At 43.6% G+C, this 26444-nt stretch overlaps 2 protein-coding genes across 24 annotated transcripts in view; both read left to right on the top strand.

The window, feature by feature from the left end:
• Positions 1 to 12025, top strand: part of mical3a (microtubule associated monooxygenase, calponin and LIM domain containing 3a) — an 83953-nt gene extending 71928 nt beyond the window's left edge. For 20 of the 23 annotated variants that reach the window (XM_078949084.1, XM_078949078.1, XM_078949076.1 and 17 more), the window contains 7 exons: positions 1112 to 1219; positions 1632 to 1725; positions 2218 to 2268; positions 3305 to 3355; positions 7753 to 7852; positions 10716 to 10789; positions 10867 to 12025. In XM_078949084.1, the coding sequence (XP_078805210.1) occupies positions 1112 to 1219; positions 1632 to 1725; positions 2218 to 2268; positions 3305 to 3355; positions 7753 to 7852; positions 10716 to 10789; positions 10867 to 11051 (663 nt within the window). In that variant the 3' untranslated portion in view covers positions 11052 to 12025. The remainder of the gene's footprint in view (positions 1 to 1111; positions 1220 to 1631; positions 1726 to 2217; positions 2269 to 3304; positions 3356 to 7752; positions 7853 to 10715; positions 10790 to 10866) is intronic. The other 3 variants (XM_078949085.1, XM_078949086.1, XM_023956089.2) reach the window with 2 other exon arrangements.
• Positions 12026 to 13011: 986 nt separating this feature from the next.
• Positions 13012 to 26444, top strand: part of ttc38 (tetratricopeptide repeat domain 38) — a 13930-nt gene continuing 497 nt past the window's right edge. Inside the window, exons 1-13 of the mRNA XM_004069856.5 lie at positions 13012 to 13155; positions 13383 to 13460; positions 13538 to 13619; positions 13888 to 14059; positions 14552 to 14725; positions 15043 to 15118; positions 15362 to 15481; positions 16606 to 16665; positions 16876 to 16914; positions 17819 to 17900; positions 19853 to 20018; positions 21965 to 22124; positions 22557 to 22630. Coding sequence (XP_004069904.1) covers positions 13126 to 13155; positions 13383 to 13460; positions 13538 to 13619; positions 13888 to 14059; positions 14552 to 14725; positions 15043 to 15118; positions 15362 to 15481; positions 16606 to 16665; positions 16876 to 16914; positions 17819 to 17900; positions 19853 to 20018; positions 21965 to 22124; positions 22557 to 22630 — 1313 coding nt within the window. The 5' untranslated portion in view covers positions 13012 to 13125. The remainder of the gene's footprint in view (positions 13156 to 13382; positions 13461 to 13537; positions 13620 to 13887; positions 14060 to 14551; positions 14726 to 15042; positions 15119 to 15361; positions 15482 to 16605; positions 16666 to 16875; positions 16915 to 17818; positions 17901 to 19852; positions 20019 to 21964; positions 22125 to 22556; positions 22631 to 26444) is intronic.

Below are 26444 nucleotides of genomic sequence, written 5' to 3'. Positions count from 1 at the left end.
TTTTTTTTTTTTTGGATGCTGGTGTGCCGCGGGATTTTTGTCAAGGTTAAAGTGTGCCGTGGCTCAAAAAAGGTTGAAAAACACTGTTCTAGATAATCCTCTTCTCTTTTTTCTGTATTTCAAACTGACCAATCAGAGGCCTCAATAAAAGTGGGTGGAGCCAACGCTCAAAATGTCTGACAGAATTTGGATTGCCTACTTTCAAGTGGAAAAGGGTGTGGCCTTCCAAAACTCCTGATTGGCCAGAGTGGTTGCCATGGAAACTCAGACTGTCCTGGATCAGTCGCTGATTACCGACAACGTCTGGCTCAAACATGGCGGCGTCTGTATCGCAAAAACATGGCGACTCAATTGGCGGCATAGCACTGACTCGGTCCAGGTCTCATTTACAGTCAATGGTCTCAATGTATTCATAGACACCTTAAAAAGATGTAAATTTCAGAGTTTCATCCAAATTAAACTAATTCTAATTTAGAAAAATGTTCATGGATTCTATAAATCCTTCACTTGGTATTCCTTCAAGGTGATTTTTTTTTCTAATCCCGGCTAAAATGCACTAAAACCTTTGAACTTCCCGCTCAAACAAATGCTTTGAAAAACAATGATTGAATATTTTACTGGCCCATTTAAATGTTGGCTGTTTTTAGTGTAAAAAATCCTTAAAACTCATTTTTTCCCTTGTAAATTCTTAGAAATTCTTCTTAGAAACGTAATTAACAAAATTAATTCCAGTCCTTAAAATATGTTTTCCTAAACTAAGAAATTTGTATTTTAGCTTCAATTTCTCAATAGTATTTTTGGCAAGACATTTTTTTCTTACTTTTTACTTTCTTAAGATTCAGTTTTGCAGTGTAGTTATTACATTTTTTGCACCAAATAGAAAGGCTTTTATGTTGAAATTGAAAATATAAAGAAATTCCTGTTTGCAGACTGACTGGATTCAGTTTTTCAGCTCGGAGTCCAATGATAGTTTAGTGTTTGAATGTTCCTCAGATCTCCCCTCAGCTCCTGTAGACCTTCTCTGGGGGGCCAACGTTGATGGAGTCCCATCACCGGAGGTTCATCCATGAAGCCCCGCTGATTCTGATTCCTGCCTTTGCTGTCCTAACAGAAAACCTACACCGAGGAGGAGCTGAACGCCAAACTCACGCGCCGAGTCCAGAAAGCTGCACGCCGCCAGGCCAAGCAGGAGGAGCTGAAGAGGCTCCACAGGGCGCAGGTACATCACGCCGTTCCGCTTCCAGTCACCTCGCCTCTTTTATGGTCACGGCGAGTTTCCAAACCTCTTAACCTGACTCTTTTAGCTCATGCTTTTAATTTGAAAAATTCCAGTCTTTTCACTGAAAGTAAATAAAAAACAGGGCAGAGTGGATTTTCTGAACTCCATGCTGCATTTCTACGGAGCCCTCCAGGTGCCAGTGGCTGGAAAAAAAAATCGGATGCACACGGTTTATCCGATTTGTAAAGTTTTTTTAACCACTGGCACCTGGAGGGCTCCGTACATTTCTGAGTTTCTGCAGCAATCCAAAAATGCTGCTTTTGTTTTGATAGTTGTGGTAAAATTGCCGGCATTGCTCCTGATTCCTGTTTGATGTGTGAACATTTCCCTTTGATGGGGTTGATGGCCTCAGATCATCCAGAGACAGTTGGAGCAGGTGGAGGAGAAGCAGCGGCAGCTGGAGGAGAGGGGCGTGGCTGTGGAGAAAGCCCTGAGAGGAGAAGCAGGTGAGAACTCCTCCTTCAGGTTAGACGGAAACAAGAGCAACTTCTTTTTCAATAAGACTTGTGGTATTTTTATGGATCCCTGAAAGTTCTTAAAGTATAATGTAGAGATGCTGCTGCGATTGTGATCATGGCAGCCCTTTCTGGACCCCCAAAGGTTAATTACAGTTACGTAAGACGGCAGGACTGAACTAAATTACACTGAAATAGTCTAAAATGTTTTGTTTTCTGGTTCTGAAGGATTGTCGTTGCCTTATTTGTTTATTTTCCAAGTAAAAGTCTAATTTCTGACCATAACAGAACATCTAAGGTGAAGAAAAAAACATGTGAGGAGCAAAAACCAGACACAAAAATTCAGTGAATCAGATGTGGAAGGAAAGTTTGCTTTTATTTTGTAGATTGTACGCTGATGTACTTCCTCTTTTGATGCATGCACAGACAGTCAAAAACCTTGGGATGTTGTTTTAACGGCTGTGCTCCTCCTCTCTCTTAAAGGAGTGTATAAAGGTACTTATACGTTACCCAAACAGCACAAAAGAAGATCAGGTATCGGAGCGGCGCTCTTGTCTCTTGTCGCCCTTCCCGTCATTCATTCGTGGTGACGCGCAGCAGCCGTTCTCTGTCTGTGCACCATCTGTCCGCCATCACCAGCTCCAGGATGCATGTCATCAGCACACTGTGTGTCCCGCCATAGATCCGTGTGTGTCTCCTCTGGATGTGTTTGCCGGTTCAACTCCCACATGATCCAAAAGTAGAATTGACTCTTCGTCAGACAGTTCTTTGCAGAACGTGAAGCGTCTGGACTGTGGTGGAGATCCGACCGAATGTTTTCGTTGTGGAGACGCAGATTACAACCAGAGCCGGTTTATAGACGGGCGGACTTTGTTTCGTCCGTCCGAACCGACCTTTAAATCTTCAATCTCTGCCCATAAGACGGTCCGCGGGTGAAAAATGGTCAAGCCTGTACGGTGACCTGCAGGTCGTGCACCTGTAGAGAGAAAATGCTCGTGCACATTTGTGTTGTACAGCCATGCCGCGGGCGACAGGTCATAGAGAACACTTAAACAACACGGCTGAGATGCAGGCGTGTCGCACAGATTTCTAACGTCCCCAAAATCCTGGGGACTGTCCTTCATGTGATTAGTGTGTGCATCCTGACTGTTGCACTCAATAAGATTTATGGGCTAGAGACGCTATGCTAGCGTATAGAGCGACACCTTATTGCAAAGGTCAGCAGACACGGCTTATTAGCAGCTGCAGTAAAATGACCACAAAGGATTATTTCGTCCAATTTAAAAAAGAAAGGTTTGCAGGTTTACAGTTTACAGGTTTGCCCCCACCTTTCACCCGTGTCCGCCTGTCAGGGCGGGCGTGTCTCGGGCTTGACGCAGCGCTCTCTGGGGGCTCGCGTGCAGCAGACCGCGCGATGCATGCGGCGAACACGGACAGACGTTGTGTGTGTGTGCAGAATCACGCATGTGCCGCTGTTGTCTGCTGTTGTCTCTGTTGTTTGTGCGTCTTTGTTGCCCGGTCTGGGGCTGCGTCCGAATAACTGTCATCTCTAATATCCCTGTCGTTGTAGACTATTGGGGAGATTCTAATTACAGTGAAATCCTGGACTTGCATCTGGGCGGTATGTATTTCAAATCTGTTGCTTCAAAACTAACTCAATGGCTAACCCCACCCGCCCCACCCCCTGTTTTTACTACTTTGTACCCATAACACTAATTGTTATCAGCTGGCTCTTCACCTCACCTGTACTTTGTGAACCCCCCCCCCCCCCCCCTCCATTCCCCTCCACCCCCCACCGCCATCCATCCTCACTGGATTTATAGTTGACATCAAACAGAAACAGACTCTGCTTCACGCCGTCCTCCTTAAGAAAAGCTTTGATCTCCACAAACCCATGAATGCTGAATGAGTGAATTAATGAGTGACGGCTTCCTGTCCCTCCTTAATTCACACCATAAAACACACAAACAAAAAACTCTGCGAGACACCACACATGGCCGTTCAAGCTAGTTTGTTTTAGCCTCTTCTCCACAGCGGCAGCAAAAACACACGTCTGCCTATCGCTGTGCTTCTCATCGTCTCGCCACGTCATCAGATTTAGGTTGAGATTTAGACTGAAGAAGAAAAAACAGTCTTTAAGATTCTTATTCACAGAGAGGACGGACGTCTTCTGTTCTGAAAATGACGTATCTCCAGCATGGACAGACCGGTCTCCGTCTGGTTTTTCCCTTCGCCGTGTTTGTCCCGACGCACAATCCTGCAGACACGCTTACCACCATCAGACAACACGTGTCTCGCTCTCGATTCAAAGCGAGAAACTTTGTCGAATCCGTTTTTTCTTTGGTCTGGAGACGTTTCGCACATTTGAAGACGTTGAGCCCTCCAACAAATGCTGGACTAACTCCTTCCCCGAGTGCTGACCTTTGCTCTGACCCCCCTCAGTGACCTCCTCATACCCGCTCAGTTTGCATAACTCCCAGAGTGCATCTGGAGGCGGAGTTTAAGCCCCAAACCTCCCGCTGACGGCGTCTGGGTGGTGTTTGTCTTTTCCTGCTTCGTGACTGGAGAAAGGTTTCACTTTGCTGCGATGGTGAAGATTCGGTTCTGGTCTTTGGGTTTGCTCTGCTGGTTGTTGCCGCTCGTACGTCTGGAGGTTGTTTGACCACCTTGACATGTCTGCGAACGCCGCAGCCGTCGGGGAGGGTGGTGCAGGAACGGTGCAGAACTGCTGCTCTTTAACTCCCGTCTACAAAGTTCCTGGAGTTCATTCGAGCTCCTCAAACACAACCAGGTACGTTTATTAAAGACCCACTCTGATGGAGACCTTTTTCTAATGATGAAGGATATAGAAGTCAAAAATATTTGTGACACGCTGGGCGGGGCCACAAGCTCCCTGCTCCGCCCCATTCTGATGCGTCCACTTGTGGATGATTAGATCCATTTATGACTCGATGTTTCGAGCTAGCCTCTGGCCCAAAACTGGCGCTGTAAGCTATTAGGGGGGGGGGGGGGGGGGTGTAAACGGAGAGCTTTCAGCAACGGGGAGGGGAAGAGGGGGCGGGGTTGCTCTGCCAACAATCCCATCCACAGCTTGGAGGGAAATCTTTGCTCTGCAGAAAGTATGTCCTGAAAATAACCCACAGTTGTAATAAAAATAATAGCTTTTAAAATGGACGAAAAGTGGGAGTGGGTCTTTAAGACCCGTATTCGATCTCCTCAGATCCTGTCAAATGCAATCAGGTAAGTTTACTAAACCTGTTGGGATTTTGCGAATATTAGGAGCGATTTTTGAGGCATCAAACGTTTTTCTTTATTTCTCTGAGAGCCTTTTCTCACATTTGGATTTCGGAGCCGGTCCGTTCCGTTTGTCGGCAGGTGGAGCATCAATAACTGCCATCTTCTTCCTGCAGCTTCTCTCTTCAGGTTTTTAAGTTTTCAGCTTCTTTAGGGGATCTCTGCTTTAGGATTTTCTGTTTCTTAAAAAAAAAAGATGTTTTATGCAAAATAAAGACGTATTTGCATTTCAAAAGTAGCTCAGCTTCAAAGTGACCTCAGCAGAGGAAGCGTCTTCCTGTTGAGGCCATTAAAGGTGTGAGGCGATAATGGGATTAAATGGACTGTGATTAGTAGTGATCGTGGATGTGGGGGGGCTGTTTCATGTGGAAATGGACATGAGGAGAGCCCCCTCCTCATTGACGGACTATCATCAAAGGAAGGTTGTTTTTCTGCTCCTCTTTTGGCGTGTTTTCCTTTTTTTCAGTCCCTCCCCGCACCGCTCTTCTCCCCTTTTTCCTTCTGTTGACTCCTCTCCTTCGTTTTCTCTCCACCGTTTTCCTTCTTGCCCCCGTGACGCCCCCCCCTCTGCTTTTCCGTCCACCCGCTGCTCCCACCTGCGCCCCTCCCACACTGTACCTGCCTTGTCTCGTGGAAGTCGAGGCCTTTGTGGAGATGCCTCGCCGGCGCCCGCTCTCCATCTGCCCCTGCTGGTCCCCTGAAGGTAACCCCCCACCCCCCTCTCTGCGGACCGCTGTCGACTGACCGGATGTCGGGATGAGGACGACCCCTCCCCCCTCTAACGCCTGTTGCCCCGCCTCCCCACGCCTGGCTCTTGCTGTGTTTGTAAGATTAGACTCGGTAGATTTCCCCCCGAAAACTCCAAAAAATGAAAAATCCTCCAGTTTTAATCATATTATTGTAATCTGAATAAAAAATAGACAAAATGAGACTTGAGGAAATATTTGACCCTTTGAAGGAACTCATTCTGTCCCACAGCGCTCCTTAAAAGAAGAATTTTTCTAAATCCACTAAGGATCCACGTCGCTGTCCTCTGCCAAAAGGCAGTGTGCATCGATGCTCATTAGATTGGCTAATATAGACCACAATGCATTGCGTCTGAACAATTTTTGACCAAAAAAATGTATTTAAATGTATTTTTTTATTATACCATCAATGTTTTTATCTTCAGAAGACAGCGGACTCATAAAGAATCGTCACAAAACGCTCATATTAATTAGATTTCAACTTTGTGGAATCGTTGATGATTCGCCCTTTAAAAAGAAAAAACAGAGAAAATGTAGTGAGAACGGCGTCCGAGATGCTGTTAAAATCCAGGGCACTACATTGTCAGGTTGGGGGTCTGGTAGTGGGGGGTTTTGCATGGTGTGACTTCCTGTTTCCGTCTCTTTCAAAATAAACCAACCGATTGGATCTCCTGTTTGTCTCTAACGCCCGTCAGTTTGGTTCCTTCTTTTCAGACCTTTCTAATGAATTTGCCCTTTTCTTCCGTTTGATTTATTAACTTGGTGGTGATTTCGCTCTTTATTCCCCCCCCCCCGTGCTCTGGGTGGGGGGGAACAGCTGAACTTGAAGGTGCCGGTGGGGGCTCCCCTGCAGATTCCCCTGCAGTCCCTCCGTTTACAATGGTTTTCTTCTTGCAAGCCCCCCCCTGCACTCCCATGCATCCCCCAGCAGAGTTTGTCACGTTGCATCAAGGTTTGCGTCCTGGACGTCCACGGGAACTGCTTGGCTGCACTCCCGCATAAGAGAAAGGGTTTCTCTGCTTTAAGGGACGCACCGCGCCGGCTCCACCCACCCAGCATGCTGCAGAGCCCCCAGGTGTTGGTGGAGCTGCATGAAAAAATTCCCTTTTTCCCACAGGAATTGGGATCCCTGCTAGTTCTCCCTAACAAATCACCCCATAAATGTATTAATATTTTATTGGTGTTAAGTGGAGCAGTGTGCTTCTTTTTTCCTTTTATGGTTATAAAACCTTTGTGGGATTATTGAAACATTTCAATATTGTACAACAAACATGGAAACATATTGGACAATCAATATTTTTTTATGAAAGGAACAAATAAATAAATGAATTTATTACATGGATTTTAAAGCAGCAGAGATAAGTTTTTGTTTTTATGTAGATTGATGCGTTTGACCCACTCTGATGAAAATGGTGTTTTTATGCATTTCTGAGTATTTCTTGACTCAAAACTTGAATCGGGAGCAGACGAAAAAATTCAGTTTTTTTCTCTAAAACATCCTACATGTGACGTAGAAAAAATACGTTGGGAGGGGCCACCAGCTCTCTGCTCCGCTCCACAACGGGGAGGGAAAGAGGGGCAGGATTGCTCCATGCCAACGGTCCCGCCCACAACTCATAGGCGACATTCTAATCAACTACTGAAGCTTAAAAGATGATCGGAGTGGGTCTTTAAGATCAAGGACCGCAGAAGGGTGTTACAGCCCAAACGGGGTGACACAAACTCCTAACCAATAGGAAGCATCGTGTGTGTGTGTGTGTGTGTGTGTGCGCGCGCTCTAGAGGCTGACAGTCATCTTGAGTTATGGTGCGACTGAGCATGTGGAGAGCGTCTCCCACCCCTCCATCTCCCCAGCACTGACATCCGTGCTTGGCTGTCAGTCGCCCTCGCCTGTGTGGCCTCCATGTCATCATCCATCAACCCCCACTCCACCACCAGCAGCGTCTCACCTCCCCCCCCTCTTTACGCCTCCCCCCAGGTATGGGCAAGAAGGACGATCCCAAGCTGATGCAAGAGTGGTTCAAGCTGGTGCAGGAGAAGAACGCTCTGGTGCGCTACGAGTCAGAGCTGATGATTTTGTGAGTACATCGGCGAGCGCGGCGTTCCTCTCAGAACGTCATGATGTCCTGGCGTACGGCGTTGGCACGTTGGCTGATCGGTTATAGGGCAGCAGAAAACGGGCCAGTAAACCCTCTGCCAGAGTGAGGGTCCACGTTTGGTCAGGAGAAACGGTGGCAGAGAGATGGCACGACTCCAACACAGAAGGAGCGAGCGGGAAAAACTCTGCAGGAGTTTTCTAACGTTGGGTTTTGTTCTGCTGGGCTGTGGGAGGATGATTAGGCAAGGCAAGTTTATTTGTATAGCACAATTCGTACACAAAGTAATTCAAGGTGCTTCACAAAACAGAAAAATGCATTAAAATCACAATACATCATAGAAATAATCAACGTAAACTTTAATATAAAGGAAAAGAAAAAATTTGAAAATTGATTTAAAAATAAAGGAAGGAAAGGAAAGAAAAGTGCAGATAGGACCTTTCAGTCATATACACGGCTAAACAGAAATGTTTTAAGTCTAGATTTGAACATGAACACAGAAGAGGCCTGTCTTACGACTTCAGGGAGGCTGTTCCAGATTTTAGCTGCAGAATATTGAAACGCTGATTCCCCTTGTTTAGTTTTGACTCTGGGAATCAACAGGAGGCCGGCCCCTGAGGTCCTCAGAGTACGAGATGGTTCATATGGCACTAACATGTCAGAGATGTACTTTGGTGCTCGGCCATGGAGAGACTTGTACACAAGCAGAGCTGCTTTGAAGTCTATTCTTTGAGGTACAGGGAGCCAGTGCAAAGACCTGAGCACAGGACTAATGTGATCATACTTCCTGGTTTTGGTCAGGACTCGAGCAGCAGCATTCTGGATGTACTGAAGCTGTTTTACAGCTCGTTTGGAGAGGCCGGTGAGCAGGCCGTTACAGTAGTCTAACCTACTGGAGACAAATGCATGAATAAGTATCTCCAGGTCTGGCTTTGACACTATGTTTTTGATTTTGGCAATGTTTTTCAGATGGTAAAATGCCGCTGATGTTACTGACTTGATATGGCTGTTAAAGTTCAGGTCAGAGTCCATGATTACCCCTAGATTTCTGACTTGATTTGAGGGTTTAAGAGACAGAGAATGAAGGTAGCTGTTGAGACTTTCTCTTTGTTTCTGTGGGCCAAAAATAATAACTTCGGTCTTGTTTGAGTTTAGCTGGAGAAAGTTGTTCTGCATCCACGCACTGATCTGTTGGAGGCAGTGGTTGAGAGAATCCACCGGCCCATATTCACCTGTTGTCAGTGACACATAGATCTGAGTATCATCTGCATAGTTGTGATAAGATATGTTATTACTGCGTATTAACTGCCCTAGTGGCAGCATGTAGAGGTTGAACAGAAGGGGTCCCAGGATCGATCCCTGGGGCACACCACAAGTCAAGGCCATGTAGTCTGAGACACAACTCCCAATTTCAACATTACATTATTAAGCCTGTGGACCGTCACTTTAGGCAGCGGTCCGATCCAAAATCACAAATCCAGATCACCGATTCACAGATCAAACCCAAATTCTCACTATTTCAGATATCATTTTTGAATTCACAGCAAGGAAAGGGGTGTCCCTGTGCAATGAGATGCTCACCTCGCCGTCTGCCCTGAATGCCAAAAGGTTAAATAAAATAAAGATAGGATAGGATATATCCAGGATATATGAAACATTCACGCATAACATAAAGTATAACTATGCATCAGTAAATGACTAAACCTACAAATAAAATATGTATTGAATCACCGTCATTTATACCTTTATTTAGAACAGGACATCACTAAACATAACAAAGAAAGAAATAATCCATTTAAACAGAGTCACACTCTGTCAACTTCCTGGTTAACTTCAGCAGGAAACAAAACATCACTGTTGTTTTGGATCATTTAACAACAAATCCACAGTTTGTCATCCTCAAAGTGTAGCTGACTACAGTTCCAGACGATCGATGATGAATGAAGACGCAACAACACCTTCATAGAAATGGAACAACTAGAAAAAACCACAGAAAACATGTTTGTCACATGACGTCACATCCTTGATTACGAGGTAAACTGTATAAACAGTTTTTTAATTTGTTTTTTTTTTAAATCATAATTTTGCAAGAACGGAGACGAAAGTGTCGGAAAAATGAACCGAGTTTTTTTGAAACTTTTGTATTTTCGGTAATGTAGCTATGAGCGCCGAAGTTTTTTCCACATTCCGCCTGACAGACTATCTAGTCCACAAGCGTGAGAGTCAAACGCCGCCTTCTGCCGCTCAGTCTCGCCCGCAGGCGCCAAACTCCCGCATGTATTCCACGTTCCGCCGGAGCCTCCTGTCGGCAAAACGCGCAGGCCTGGAGTCCGGCACTTCTTCTGGCCAACAGAAACAACCTGTGTAGTGCAACTAATAGAGCCCATACCACTATGCTTCCACCTCGGTGCTGACATTTGGTGTTTATGATGTAAAGACCAACAATGGATTCTGGCATTTTTAGTTAAATTAGGTGGTGTTTCTCCAGCTTCTCTTCACATTCGGTGGTTTTCAGCAGCCTGTAGCGTCTGAGATGAAGCGTGTTCATTTACTTCTTAAGGTTGGTCCTGGAATGAGGAGACTTTAGGCTAAAGTCGGTGAAGATCCTCTGCTGCTAAATGATGAACAATTTCACAGAAGGATGTTTTATTCATGGAAAAAAAGTGATGGTTTTATTATAAAGGGTTGCTTTGCATTATAAGTACTGATCGTCCAATTACATCATGACTGGCTAACAGCTTTTGGAACGACCACTCATTTCTAAAATGAAAAACTTTGAAAGCTGGAAGACGAATCTGAGCGGCGAGCCAAATGTGGGTTTTTTTTTTGTCTCTTTGCCTTAAAGCGCCAGGGAGCTGGAGCTGGAGGACCGCCAGAGTCGGCTGCAGCAGGAGCTGAGGGAGCGCATGGCCGTGGAAGGTAAACGGCGAAGGCCACGAAAACGCTCAGACGGGGGTCTCCTCTCCCGGTAACCGCACATCCATTTGCCTCCTCAGACCACCTGAAAAGCGAGAAGGAGCTGGCGGAGGAGAAGCAGATCCTGAACGAGATGTTGGAGGTGGTGGAGCAGCGTGACGCCCTGGTGGCCCTCCTGGAGGAGCAGAGGCTGAGGGAGAAGGAGGAGGACAAGGACCTGGAGGCCGTGATGCTCTCAAAGGGCTTCAACCTCAACTGGGCCTAAAACCAAACCGTTTTAGGGGGAAAAGGCTTCAACTGTTTTTTAGAACTCCAACAGTTAGTGTCTGTGAAACTGCATTTCCCCGACAGCAGGGTGGAGAAGCTGCTTCAAGTTGAAGGTAATCTGTTGGCGGAGAAGCCCCGCCTCTCACCTGAGGAGGAGCACGTGTGACAGGTGTGACTCTGGAATAATGCAGTTCAGTCCTGCTGATGTAAGAGGAATTGTAAAAACCACGTTTGTTGTGTATTTTGGCGTTCATAGTTGGGTTTTTTTACGTCTCTTGCCGTGGAAGGACTGTCCCCCGAGCCGCGTGACCTTCCCCTGCAGGACCCCCATCTGCTGAAGCGGCCTTGCTTTCCAGGAAAACCTTTGACTTTCTGAGGAAACCACAGAATCTATTTTTCACTTTAACAGTCGACTCTCAAAGTTCATGGAAATTTGCCGTTTTTACGCGTCTGTGCTCATCCTGAGCGCTTCGACCAGAATGAATGTTTCTCCCGAGGACCCACACACTACACAACACGCGCACAACAAGAGTGTTTCACTTCATGGAGAAGAGGCCTTTTTTTCCCCCCTTCACAAGAATCTGTTTTATTGACACTTTTATGCAGCAGGGGAAAAAAAGAAATCCTCATTTTGGTCTAAAAAATAAAACCCAAGACCTTCGTATTTATGATGCATCAAACCCTGCAGGCACCGCCGTTTACGACTCGGGCATAGCTGTGGGTAAAAACGTTACGGTCATTTGTTGTTTTTAGATGGCGTGCAAAGGTTGACATGACTGTATGAATATTTATTAACATGCGTGTGAATTGTACTATATGTAAAGAAAATGAATCCTAATTTTTAAATGGTTTTGTTGACACACGAGCTGTAATGTAAAAAAAAAAAAAAAGCTTCTTGTAGCTAAAATACATCATATAGGAGTGTTGGATGTTTGCTGAAAAAGGTAATAAAACAATGCAGCTGTTTTTGAATTCTGACTTTTCTTTAACTTTTCTGTTTTACTTTCCTGAATCATTTTACCGACAATTACTGGAACGTTTAGCTCCAGTTTTGCTTGAATTAAATTGGGATTCGCCTGTCATGGAAGCTCACAAGAAAAAACAAAAAACAATCAAAGATCACCAAAAAGCAAAGTGCAAATAAATAAATAAATAGCTTTCCTGATGAAATTGTTTTGATGAAGCTTTCCGTCTCCAGTGTCTGGCTTCTGGAATGATTCTACTTGGATGAGCGGCGAAACGTTTCCAGGAGAGAAAAAGAAAAATGCAGGCGCCAGACTAAACGTCGAGGTAACATCACCTGGATGAAGGAAAACCTTCACGGACATCAGTCTTTAGACTGCAAAAAGAGGGAGCCTAAACATAGAAAAGGAACCCTGAGCTCAAAAAAGAAAATCACTAGAAAGTAATACAATGATGTGTAAATGCAGCAAGAAATTGGATAGGAAGAAATTTGGAAACAATAGTTCCACACAAGCATTAAAAAAAGCTAAATGTTAGATTGACTTCAAATCCAATGTTATCAAGCACTAAAAATGTTTTGATAGTTCTTAGAGCACTCTCTAAAGCCAGAAAAAAGATTATTGCATAATCTACAAAACAAATCTGCTACAAGTATGGAACCAGATGGGACTAAATTATAAAATGTTACAATTCTTAAGACACATTCAGCAACTGGAAGTTGTTGAGACTATTTGCAGCAATTGTTCTGTAAAAAAAAGTTTTGTTTCTTATCTGGAAGTCTGGAGGAAACTTTTTCCCTGAATAATCATAAACTGATTAGAGCTGTTGTTTCAGAATAAAATAAGTTAGGTTGAAACGTGCAAGTACACGTCAGCCCAACTTTATTTTGTTTTACAAGTACGGTCTATTTGATAATACTTTGAATGTTTCCTTTAAATTTTATGAAGTAAAAGCCCTTCGGAATAACTTTGTTATGATGTTATTTTTTCCTCCTACTTTTATTGTGAAAGTCAATTGAACCAGGTTCACTTCCGATTTTTTTTTCCTTATTGCTCTTTTCTCTAATTTGAGCTGAAAAGTTGTCAAAAACCTGCAGCTTCTCGCCGAGAATGAACGCGTCAAGTTTCAGGGATTGCCAGGTTTGTGTTAAAAATAGTATTTTTTTAAAAAAACTGTAATTATTTATGTGTTGTCTTTTTTTTGTACAATAAAAAGAGTCGTGAAGTGTCGATAATTACTAGTTAGAATAAAGCATCATGAATGAATTCCTAAAGGATAGAACCCGGATGTTTGCTTAAACATGTGAGTCTGTTTTGTTTGGGAGCAAAAGTCGGACTTTTACCCTGAAAGTGGTGTCGCTGTGCAGGCGTGGAAGGCTGAAGGTCTGCCGCTCTCCACCAGCAGCAACGAGGCGTGTAAACTGTTCGATGCCACGCTGACGCAGGTAACCGAGCCGGACACAGCCCACCTGCGCGCGTGCAGCCAAACAAACAGCTGTGCCCCCCGCCTCTTGTGTTTCAGTATGTGAAATGGACAAACGATGAGACCCTGGGGGGGATTGAAGGATGCATCTCCGCCATGAAGACAGCGGACCCAAACTTTGGTACTTTTTTGTTAGCCATTTAAGATTTAAATAAAGTTTTTTTGTTTAATTCCACCCTGTTTTGAATTGTTTACAGTATTTTTTTGTGGAATTGCCCTTTAATAAAAGTAAAAACTTGTTTATTTTTTAAACTTATGTGCTTTGATTCTTTATAAAGTAATATTTTCGCATCGGCTCATTTGGGCCTTTTTAATTTGCAAGTTGGGGATCTTGACACATACATTCATTTTACTGATGACAGCTTTCTTATGCCACGTTTCTCCTTCAGTGATGGGTCACGTCATCAGCACCGGGCTGGAGCTGGTGTCGACCACCAGCAGCCCCCGGCTGGACGAGCGCCTGGCCGCCGCCGTGAGGCGAACCGTGGAGCTCGCCAACACCCAGGACGTCTCTCCCCGGGAAAAACTCCACGCCACAGCCGTGGAACTGTTTTCGCAGGGGTAAGTAAGACAGAACTCATTGACCTTTGACCTCAGGAAGAGACCGCCACCTTGAATTTCCCCCCCAAAATGCTCATTCTATATGTTGTAACTCCTAGGATTACAATCTAACGCCTCCTGACTCCTCGGTAAGGGAGTCGCAGCGCTGCTCGCCGCTTCAACTTGATCTTCTTTCTTTGTAACGGACAAGATCCATCTAAAACAGTTTATTTTGAAACAGTTAAGGCGGCAGATTGTACCGTTTTTCTCTCGATAAACAAGTTTTCATCTCTTAATTCCCGGAGCTGTTGTTTGTGTTCCACCCCGTGATTCAGTCACATGCAGGAGGAGAAGAATCTGGTCTGTTCTCCTGCTGCACAGACTCAGTCTTTGTTTAATTGCAGTAGAAGCAGTGATGTTGAGGACAGTGGGGACCGTTCTCCTCATCCTCCTTGAAGCAGTGCTCTCTCCATCCTCACTAAGAACCTCCTCTGAAATCCTTTTGGATTGCAGGAATTTTCCCAAAGCCTGTGAGGTCTGGGAGGACATTCTCCTGGATCATCCCACGGATTTCTTGGCCCTGAAGTTTTCTCATGACGCTTACTTCTACATGGGAGCCCAGGGCCCCCTGAGGGACTCTGTGGCCCGCGTGCTGCCCCACTGGAAGCCCCACATGCCTTTGTTCAGGTACCACAGGCAGAGGAGAAAACAGAAGCTGTTTAGATCAAAAACAATATTATCCAACAGAGAAGGAACAAGAAAAATGTCAAATTATTTCAAGTTCATATATTTTGTTTCCCTAATTGGTTCTAGTTTATAATCTTATAATCTTAAATCAGGTATTAGATTATTGGTTTATTTTATTAGAATAAATATTTTCATTTCTAAAGTTAATAAAACTTTAGTAAAAGGTACTGAAGAGGATATTTAAAGCACATTAGACTATGGTTTCTGCCTATCTTTCAGATTTAAGCACTGAATACATGTTTTCTTTTTATTTTCAGCTATTTGAAAGGACTTTATTCTTTTGGCCTCCTAGAGATGCGTTTTTATGACCAGGCTTTAAAAGAGGCCATGGAGGTGAGGCTTTTTTATATATTCACTCACTTTTGTTTGTTCAGCACCTCTGGCGGTTTTCTATTCCAGGTTTTTGTTTGTTCAAATATAAGAATAAGACGTTTAATAAGAAGTTTTCTTCTGTGTGAGTAAGAAGACCAGTTCTATGTTTAAGGAAGCTGTTTGCTGAAGAAAAGTAGAAAAAGAAAAAAAATGTAGCGAAACCTTTTCCCCAAAGTTCTGAGCGACTCTTCCCGTTGACCTCAGGGCCTCAGTCTGACTCCAGAGGACGCCTGGTCCGTTCACTCTGTAGCCCACGTTCATGAGATGAAGGCAGAGGTGGACGAAGGCCTGAGGTTCATGGAGAGCAGGGAGAAAGACTGGCAGGTGCTTCACTCTTCACTAGACCCAACCTGCAGGTAGGGATGTCCTGTTCCGATGGCGTCATGGAAACTCAGGCCGGATCGCGTCGTTTCAGATTTTTATTTTATCCTTATTTTGATCCCTGGAAAAAAATGTCAAACTTATTATTATTATTATTATTATTATTATTATTATTATTATTATTATTATTATTATTATTATTATTATTATGCGGCACAAGCTTGAGCAGGCGGCGTACAAAAGCCCTTCGGTTAAGTTAGCCAGAGGTTCGCAGATTCAGACTCAAAAACGATTTTAATAATGATTAAAACCGACAGCAAGTTTCTATGTTGGTTTGTCTGAACGCAAACAATGACCTTAAAAAATGTATCTTTCTTTTTAATGAAAAACTATTGGAGCGTCTAGAAAGTGCGAGCTCCAGGAAAAGGCCGTTTGTCCATTTTTAAACCAGCTATTTTCCTTTTGGGGTCACAGAGTTGCTGGAACATGCCCCGCCCACGGGCCGGGACAGCAGACCAAAATAAAAAAACTGTGTTGCTTTCTAGGACATAGTTCCTGCAGAGCGCCGGGAGTTCAAAAGAAATTCCCCTCCGAGTTGTGGGCGACGCTGTTAGCTCCTGCTTTCCGGCCCTGTTGGCGAGAGATCTCTGTTTATGCGCTCTCCCGCTAACTTACAGGGTAGTCAAACACAAATATGATTCTTTTTTACACCGCATTATTTCGTCTGCTCCTTGATAACAACGATTTGAATAAAGAAATAGTCAGAAATTTAATTTTAAGTATAATTTTCTTTATAAATGTCCTCAAAATGCCACAAAAAACATGCTGCAATCAGCCCAAACACCTTTTTTTTTTTTTTATTTCACTGGCGCTGCAGTGTTAAATGATAAAAAGAAGGTGAATAAAATCAAAATGGGCGACAACCTGGATGTATCTGTGAATATTTTTTGAATTTGTTAAAAAAAAAGTATCTGGACTCGGTACCACTCAAGATCCAACCACTGAGTCGAAACGGGACGTCCCCACATACAGGTGACCTTACTGTGCTTCAGAGACCACTTTGGCTTTTTCAAACCTGCATGACCCCAAAGAAAAAGAGGATTGAAATGTGTGACGGTGATTTCCAGGCGTCCGACATGCTGGCGAGCCACAACTACTGGCACTGGGCGCTGTACCTGATGGAGAAGGTAAGGACCATGCAGGCCTTTTTCACCATGCAGGCCAGTAGCTGGCAGCAGAGTTGTTTGTGGAAGTGGCATTCATCATTTCTCCCGGGTTATTTGAAGCCCGGAGTTGATCATATATTAGGATTAATTTGAGTTTGCAGCTGTGCAGCACAATTCATAAAGCGTTCAAAGGTGGCTGGCATCCTTCTTTTCTCTGGTTCTCCTCCGCAGGGCCAGTACGAAGGCGCCCTGCAGATCTACGACACTCAGGTGGGTCCCTGCTTCAACTACACTAATGTGTGAGCCTAAACACCAGGAGTGCTAACTGGAAGCAAACGCTGCGCTTGTTGTGAGTCAAGCGGGTTAAGTGTGAGCCAGCGGAGGCTGAACGCACGAGAGATTTTGGAGCCAGAGTACCACCCACACAGGCTGTGCAGAGCGTGCAGCTCGTTATTAGATCCGCATTCTCTCTCCCAATTTTTAAAACCTTTGGAGTGACTTTCAGCCACTGCTTCCCTCACTTTGACATCCTTGTATTTAAGCTCCACAACATAGTAGTTTGGTTGTTCAATCACATCCACAGTGTCTGTATTAACCCTTGTGCTATCCTAGGCACTTTGACATTGGGAGTGGGGTCATCTAGACCCCACAAGACAGCACAAGGGTTAGAGCTGCAGGATATGAGGAAAACATTGCGATATTACTGATCAATATTGGGATGATGATATAACTTGCAATGAATAAACAAATGGCAAAACAACCAAATAAATAAATAAGAATCAACACACCTTAAATTGACCCTCGTCCACATTGGAGGCGAACTTCTGACATAGAATGGCTGCATCCAATTGGTCAACAACGTGAAGGCGTCCGTCCCATTGGTCAAATGCATAAATTTTTATTTGACTCGTTACATATTTCAAACTTCCCGTCTGCCACATTCTTCAGGTAACCGTTTATTGCACTTTTCGCCATCTCTTGCGATATGCGAATTGCACAGCTGGATATTGCGATAACGATAATTTCGAGACTTATTGCGCAGGCCTAGTCTGTATTAGTAACTGACTTCGACGAACGTGGAAACATGGCAGGTATGTGGAAAAAGAACACAACCGTGTCTGAAGTCATAGTAGTTTGGTGTTATGGAGGTTAACGCGTGTCGTTGTTCCTGAAGGTCTTCAAGCGCTGCAAAGCTTCTGGAGCCATGCTGGACATCGTTGACGCCAGCTCAATGCTCTACAGGCTGGAAATGGAAGGTATGTACGGGGGGGGTGGGGGGGGTGGAGAACCTACCGGAACTCAACGCAGCGCGACTTCAGACAACCTGCAATAACATCATTTTATCTATGTATAACTTTAAAACACAGATACAACTGTCACACTCTGGCTGGTCAAAAAAATCTTACATTTTTTTCCCAAACATTTTATTGAAATTTTTCATTTTAGTTTATTTTAAATATTGCATTTTGAATGCTGTATATCAGTTTACACTGGTGTTTTTATCCACTCATAATTGTGCTTGTAGCGTCTCATTCACTTTATGATAAGATGTTCAGGGTGAATGTTCATTCCTGCTAACAGGTTTTTAGGTGTTTGCGTCTCAGGGGTGGGGCCTATTACCCGTGTGCACAGAAATGGTAATGAATGGGGCCAACTCAGTAAAAAAAATACAGGATTTAAAAAAAAGATTCTCCAAGTTTAGATAAATTAATAGTAAGTATTGATGACCATCACCATAAAAAAAGATTATTGTTTAAATTTAAAATTAAGATAAAAAAAGGTTTCAAATACAGGAGGAGTTTATACAGATATACTCCTCGTGTGTCATAACCTCCACAACTCAAGAGGCCTTCAGCGCTGATCTGTTTGCTCTGCTGCTGGACAGGTCAAGGTAAGAAAGAAAAATGTAAGTAGAATATTGTGGGGCACTGTTAACCCCCCCCCCCCCCCCCCCACCCAAAAAAAAACCACCACCACCACCATTTATTAGCAGACTCCTTGCCAGTTCAAACACACTCTGACCTTGGTCCCAACTGCCCTTATGGGTGGAGATGGGGGTCTTTGGGGGTGAAAATCGGCCAATATCTATGAAAATCGGCCAATATCTACGTCATAGACCACTCAATGAATCCATGATGAGAAAATCTTCATGCACATTTTTTTCTCCCCTTCGGACGTACTTAAAAAAAACAACTTCTTTTTACCTGCAGTATACAACATGTTTCCTTCTAAACTTCCCGTGTGAGTCATCTCGCGGCGTACTTAGGGCTGCAAAAAACGATTAGTGTCACGGTTTCAGAGTCACAGCGCAGTGTTGGAGTGTTTGTGCCGAACTGTGGCTAATGGCCCGTATGGACCACCGATCATCTATAACCCATTGCCCCCCCCTAGTTGTAGTCAGCACTTATACAACACGTATAAGTAGGGGTAAGTAGGTGAGATGCCAGCGTATCGTACAGATTTTTTATATTTTTCTACTCCTCAAACCGTGTGCATTGCGCGAGGAACTCGTAGGTGTTGTCGATTCGTGCGTGCTCCTTACGTGCAATCTGACTGTTGGAATTCTGTTTGTGTGGACGTCCTACGTGGACGTTCCTGCGTTTTCTCCTCTAAGTGACCTGCCTTAGTGGAGTCAAAATGTTTTCACGCCTGCGGCTAAGAGCGTCCTCTGGAAGAAATGACCCAAACACAAACTAGGTCTGTTAGTGTGTGTGCGTGGGGGCTGGGGGGTTTGTTGCCGTGATGCACGGCGGCATCATTTACGTGAACTGATGCCCCGTGTGGTTCAGTCCGGGTTCGTGGTTTCGCTCAGATCTTGTGTGATGATAAATGGGAGGTGCCGTCTTCTCTGTCGCCCGCTGCCCCACTGAGGGCTAAACAACTTTCTGCCGGCCGCGCCACATTCATCTCCGCTGTAATGTTTCAGCGAGGGGGGGGTCTTACCTGTTTGTTTAGATAAATCTGTGAGGGGATTTTCAGCGGCTGGGCAGTACATCATGCTCACGGCTTTACAGAAGAGGCAGTAGAGGATCCAAATGAGGCTCCTTCAACCGTCAGGCGGCCGGTTCCTTTAGCTTTTTCAAGAGGTGTGGGCGGGGTTTATATGTTTTTTTTTTTATTGGCACCAACTTGATTGAGTAATCTGAGACTTTTGGTCCTAAAATTAGATTTTGAATCTGATCACGCTTCACCTGACTGTGTGTCCCAGGCGTGTGCGTGAAGGACCGTTGGCGGGAGCTGCTCCACGTGACGCAGCCTCACACTGACGATCATGTGACCGTGTTCAATGACCTCCACTTCCTCATGGTGTCGCTGGGAGCCGAGGAGACCACAACATCCCGGCGTCTCCTGGAGGGCCTGCAGGAGCTGGCTAAGTGAGTTCCAGCCTCTCCTCAGGCTTACGTAAGAGCGAAGCTCACGCGAGGAGCGAGCGGCCGGCGCTGTCGGGGAATGGGCGGTGCCTCCCGCCTGCTGCAGATGTTCCAGGACCTGCTGCCTCTGTGGAGTTCGGTGGTTTGAATGTTTCTGGCTTCCTGACCGCGGAAACGCTGCCTTTCATTTTTAGTCAGGCTTCGAGCCACAGCAAAGTTCTCAGTTCAAAATGAATTATTAAAGGGTTATGTTTTTATGAAGTAAATGTTTTATAGCCTTGAAAGTTAATTCTAGTGTAAAAAACTGACATTTTCTTCTTGCTTCACTCGTCTCGTTAAAGCTTCTGATCTGACCTCGGTTTGAAAAACTCCCTGTTTTACTTGTAATTGCCGTCTTTGGTTTGACGGTTGAAAGCTGAGAGGCTGAACGTTCAGTTTCAAAAGAACTCGACGCTTCCTTCCACAGCTCCTCCTAGACTGAGGCAGGTAAAAAAAACGGTAACCTCCTCTTCCAAAGAGTGCAGCGTCTCTAGATGGGGGGGCCCGGTGAGGCTGGCCCCCCCCATCTAGAGCCGACGCAGCTGAACAGCGGCCGAACCAGAGGGGGAGGATCCAAAAAAAAGATCATTAAAAGTAGAAAATATTGATAAAACAGGAAACACTTAAACATTCAATAGTTAATAGTAAGGAATGTTAAAAAGAATTATTGATCATTTTTTTGTGTGAAATAATAAGATATAGTGAAAAAAATTAAATGTCCTGATGGCGCTACACGCCCCCGCTCTCGTTGCCCCCCTTTGACCTGCCCTCCCTGGCTGAGCAGCTGCTACACACCCCTCTGTCCTTTTTTTTTTTTTTTCAAAATTGTGCTTTTCTGCTTTATCTCCATAGCAACCATTTTATTTTATATTCGCCTGCAAATGACGAACAGGTCGATGTGATATTTAGAAGAATCTGAAAAAGTACATTTATGGATTTCCTTGGCAACAGTCTTTTTCTTAAACCTCGCCCACATTTCGTAATCTGTTTATATTGTGTCGTTCAGCTTGAGCCAACCGTTCATGTGTGACATTTTTGCTCGAAGGCACAGGAAGAAAGTCCAGGACTGCCGCGGGACAAATCTAGATAAATGGGCGGAGCCTAGCCGAATTTCCAAGATGATTAAAACCAATTCTAATCACCTGCTTAGTAAGAGCAAAAAAAATGAGCCTAGAGTAACAAATAATGCACCGTTTCTGAATAAATTAATGAAAATTCTGTCATTTTCAGAGCGTTTTTATCTTTTGGTTTTAGGATCAAAAACTAAAATACATTTTTTTTTTCCTGATTGAGCTGCAAAAACACTTCAACAATCTGTAGTTCATCCTTCTACAGGCTGGGTGATAATTTCTAAATTAAAGGTTTCATCATTTAACTCCAAAATGAAACGTGAGAAGTTCTATTATTATTAAAAAAACAAACTCAATGCTGATCCGGTCCGGTTGCATTCTGGCACCAGAACAAACATCCCAAATTCACCTGATCAGAGCATCTGGAAGAGGTCGGTCTGTGCCCGACCCAAAAGCCCGGCAGAACTTCCAGAAAGTCGAGTTCAGTGAACCTGGACACCCAGAAGGGGGAGCAAACGCCTTCCAGAACAATCCAGGAGATGGATGGCGTGCAGAAAGGAAATAGCTTTGGGTTAAAGCGGCGCTCAGACTGTGCTGGAGGACACGCCCCTCCTAACCCTCCAGATTGTGTCATTCTAACTTCTGACCAAGAAATAAATGAAAGATGGAGCTCACGAGTGTATTTTGAAGGATTGGATGGATCTTTGAACACCTTCCTGTCTCCTTCACAGGTGATCCTAAACGTTCAGAGTCGCCTAATCTACCCCTCAAACCTCAAAAACAGTTTTTCAGAATAAAATGCATTTGACTTGTTGAAGCACCTGCTGCTCTGCTGCACAGGGAACCGGGCGAGAATCAGCAGCATCAGGTGGCTGGCAGTGTGGGCGTGTCCGTATGCAGAGCCATGGTGGAGTACAGTCAGGGGAACTACGCCCGCGCCGTGGAGCTGTTGTACCCGCTGCGCTACAGCATCGTGGACGTAGGTGGCAGCGACGCACAGGTGAGCTCCCACTTTAGGCCAAACACCTGCTGTCCTGTTACTCCAATCAAATGTTTTCAGCCTGGAGGCCTTGTTTTTTTCATCTGATACCATCCATCACACTGCGCTTTGCCTCCTTCCCCCCCGCCCCGGTAAAACAGAGCTGGAGTAAAACCCTCTGCTGCTTCAGCGTCTTTAAGTTAATGAACGCTTCGCACTCTCCGATGTGAGATTGGAGCGCGCTGCGCACCAGCGTATGAATAATGAATCTACACATCTTTGTGATGGATGATGATGATGGACTTTATGCGTTTTACGGAAGCCGCTCTTAAAGGTTTTATTTTTTTTTTTTTTTTGTGTATGTGTGCAAATGCAGCGTGGGGTAAAGTTATCTGAAAGTCAGCACGCCGGCTTTGTTTGTGCGCTCTAATGTTCTGTCAATTGTTGCCTCAGAGGGACCTGTTCAGTCAGCTGCTCATTCAGGCCGCCATCAAGTCGGAGAGGAAACGCCACCGGAAGCTGGGAAGGTAAAGCACAGCCGGCGTTTGAGACCAAATGATTCTAGTGCTCAGTGTTTTATGAAAGGATTTTAGTCATTTTCTTTCTAAATAACTCCACCTGAATGATGCTAAAATGAACACATGATTAGATATGACCAAGAGGATACCTTTTAAATGAATCTACCCTTCACAAGGTAATCTGTTCTAAAAGAATCTGAGTCGTCTCCAGCTGAGATTTAACGTATAGTTTCTCCAAAAACCAGCCTGAGGAACTCTAGCAATTCCTCATGTTTACTCACAACAAGCTTTCCTTTTTCTCTTGGTTTAAATTCAGTCGTCTCTTTGTTCTAGTAACCCGTCCGTCTGCGTGTCGTTTTCGGTTCTATTTATTAAACTCGAGCAGCAATAGAAGTCCAAATCATGAAACTACTGCCACCATGTTTCAGAGACTAGCTCATGCCTCTGTAAGACAGTTTTTATTTTTTCATTTATCAAGACATTTATTTTAGTTTAGTGCTGGGAAACAATTACAAATGTTAAATCTTATTGCTGGCTGCAAAATGTAAAAGAAATTGTAAAATTTTATTTTGAAAAGCAGCTTGCTTAAGAAAAAAGGACATGAACGTAACAGTCATTGTTTGAATGATAAGATTTTCACCTCTAATAATCCTTTTTGTCTGTTCAATAAACAAAACCAACAGAGGTTTTTTTCTTGGATCAGAGAACAGCAGAACAGTTCAGTCATAACTCTGCCTGTTAGAGAAAAGGATCAGAACACACCTCAGATTTTCTTTACATGGAACTTTTCCCTAGTTTGCCTAAAAATGTAAACGATAAAAATCCATGGAGGAGTCATCTTTAGCTTTTCAGAAATAAAAGTAAAGCATGTTCTACCAAACTGGAAACTACATCTCTGAGATGAAATCATCTTGAACAACAGCAGAGAGAATAAAAGCTTCTGTATGGAACCTATGACTGATCAATAAAGCTATTGGCTGATTCAATCATTTATAATAATTTATGCTTTTTTTTCTTTTGGCTGATTCTTCCACCGTCATTTAAGTTCATGAAACACTTTATTTTTGACTAAGCAGCAGAACCATTGACTGTATAAGAAAACTGGACTGAGTGACTCCTCCCAGGAAGTAGCCGCTGGTTCCAAAAAGCCAAAATCCCATCGACTTCTATAGAGACATAAACAGCTGTTACTCCGTCATTCTATTGGTCAGAAGTACCGGATCTGATACCTTTTTTTTAAACATCTTCTTGATAATCTTCTTTTTGTTCATAAGATTTTTTCCTGCAGTTCAAGTTATTCAAGTTATAAACTGACCAATCAGATGCCTCAATAAAAGTAGGTGGAGCCTGCTGGCCCCCCACGTCCTACGCTCCACACCTTTGATTGACAGATTCTCCCGAGCCCGATTTCAATTGGTAAGGGGTGTGGCATTCCAACAAGCTCCTGATTGGTGAGAGTGGTTGCCATAGAAACGATGATCTAGACCAGGGGTGGGCAAAGTGCGGCCCGTCAACCTATTTAATCTGGTCCACCAAGCTGGCGTTTCCCCCATAGATGGCGGACTACAAATACACTGACCCTTGTTTTTGTGCCGAAGGTTATTCAGCCTTCATGGGGACGTCTGAAGCATTTTTTTTTTATTGTTCATGTATCAGACACTCATTTTTCCGATCATTCCGATAAGACACGAATGCAGCATTTCTTTAATTTGTGTTCCTCCCTGAGGGACATCGACCCATCGGTACAAATGGGACTAAAAAAACTTAAAACAAGAGTGAAAACTCCTAAATGTTCTCTTTTAAAATGCATAAATGCTTTTGTCCACATTCCACATTCTTTTCTTTTTCTTATGAGTTGGATTACCAAAACACTCCACACTTCTGCTCTTGGTCCGACCCTTCTTCAGATTTTAGACGTTTGCCTACCGCTGGTCTAGACCGACTCGAATCAATCGTTGTTTACTGTTGTCGTCTGGCTCAGAAAGCATGTTTTATCTAGCCTGACTTTAAGCCTGAACTCTGGCTGAAATCCGCCTGAACTTGTTTACTCTGGGTATGTCGGTTCCAAAAGACCGGATATGAGTTGGCGTAATTACGCTCCACTTGGTAACCCTGGGTTAATGCTCGTGCACAGCAAGTACATAAAGACATTCTCAATGGATCGCAGATTTCCGGAGTCACCATAGAAACGCGTGGAGAAAAAAAAAAAGAGCGCTATACTTCAGTGACACGGGGTCTGAGATTTAAATGACGGCGTATGAAGATTATACGTCTTATATATATTATATAATATATATATATATATATATATATATATATATATATATATATAAAATCCAGAACCCTCTCACTCATGGTGCAGAAAGAATTAAACAAAACTGGACAAATAACTCGGCAAAACACAGTAAAACAGCTAAACACATTTGGTCAAAAACCCACACTTAAACCCAAATCCGTCCAGACAGGCAAAGGGAATGATATCCCACAATCCCTTGCAGTGCCAATCTAACAGCAGCACCAAAGTTACACCTACTTAATTGAATTAATTTGAATGAAAGTAATGTAACTGTCTGATAACTACATGTTATTTTTAAACTGACTTAACAAAAAAAAAAGATTTTTATTTATCTTTACTAAAGCAAATAATTAAGTTAGATCAAAGTAAAAAAGTTTCTCTTTCCAACATGCATACGTGGTCTTATCACCCTCTCATGGTGGAAAAAGTATTATCTGAGCTTCTTCATCCACTAAATCATCTTCAAATGGACACGCCATGCTGCTTCACCTCTCTGTAAACAAAAATGTTCAATTCTTTAAATCGATGCTTCTTTTTTACAGTAAAGGTTGGGCTATATTTTTTTTTTATTGGTTGACTACTAAAAATCCTTCAACCCATAGTTGTCCTGTTTCTCTTTCTTTATTCTAGTATCTTCCACCATTTCTGTCTCTTAACTCCTATTTCAACCATCCAACTATTCAAATGTTCAGCTTTTTCCAGCTGTGACTTTTGGTCCTTCAAATCCTTGAACTTTTCCAGATATTCCAGGACTTCCAGGATTTTTGTTCCATTGAAATACAGTGGGGATCCTTGGTGCAGAAGCTTGCTGGTTCGATACCCGGCTCTGGCATTTTTCACAAAATATCTATTTTGTTATTTTGCTGTTTTCACTTTATTTATGGTCAACTTTGATCATTCCTTTATTTATTTTTTGCCAATTTTTCCCCTTTAAGTTTCACTTTCATTTAGCATTATAGCATCAACCCTGCATGTTCTTCTGGAAATGCGGCTCCTTCTAGTTTTTGATTTTTTTTTTTGAGTTTACTTGTTTTTTACATTATTTATTCTGGATTACAGCAGTTTGTGCTTCCAGGAATGACAAGTGCTGTATAACTAAAGATCCATTTGAACATGTGATTAGCAGGTTAACATTTTTTTAATTGTAGCAGTAAAGTTTTTGTTTTTATTCCTTAAGAAATCTTTTTCTTAAAAATCTGTTACCAGCATCTTAACCCGATATTATGCCAGAATAGTGAGGAAGATTTGAATTTTTTCTTGTTTTTGTGTGAAAATCGGTTGTTGATTGAAAAACTGACAGATGCTCAGATCCGTTCTTGAAAAACTACATTCATGGTGATGTTGAGTAGTCACTGTGCAGACGGCTGTCCGCTCCGCTCTCCCCAATCATCCGTCTCTCCTCGACAGCACGGGGGCGGTTTTCCTCCCCGCCGCCCCCACCGGGCCGGCTCTTCCTGTCTGTGGAGCGGCTTATATGTTTGTGTTATCGATCGAGGTATTATTTCAGCCCGACCGCTCTGGATGTGT

This window comes from Oryzias latipes, chromosome 6 (assembly GCF_053564925.1).
Source record: "Oryzias latipes strain Hd-rR chromosome 6, Olatipes_Hd-rR_3.1".
Classification (NCBI taxonomy): domain Eukaryota; kingdom Metazoa; phylum Chordata; class Actinopteri; order Beloniformes; family Adrianichthyidae; genus Oryzias; species Oryzias latipes.
Note: the sequence above shows the minus strand (reverse complement) of the source record. Positions and strands in the feature narration are given on the sequence as shown.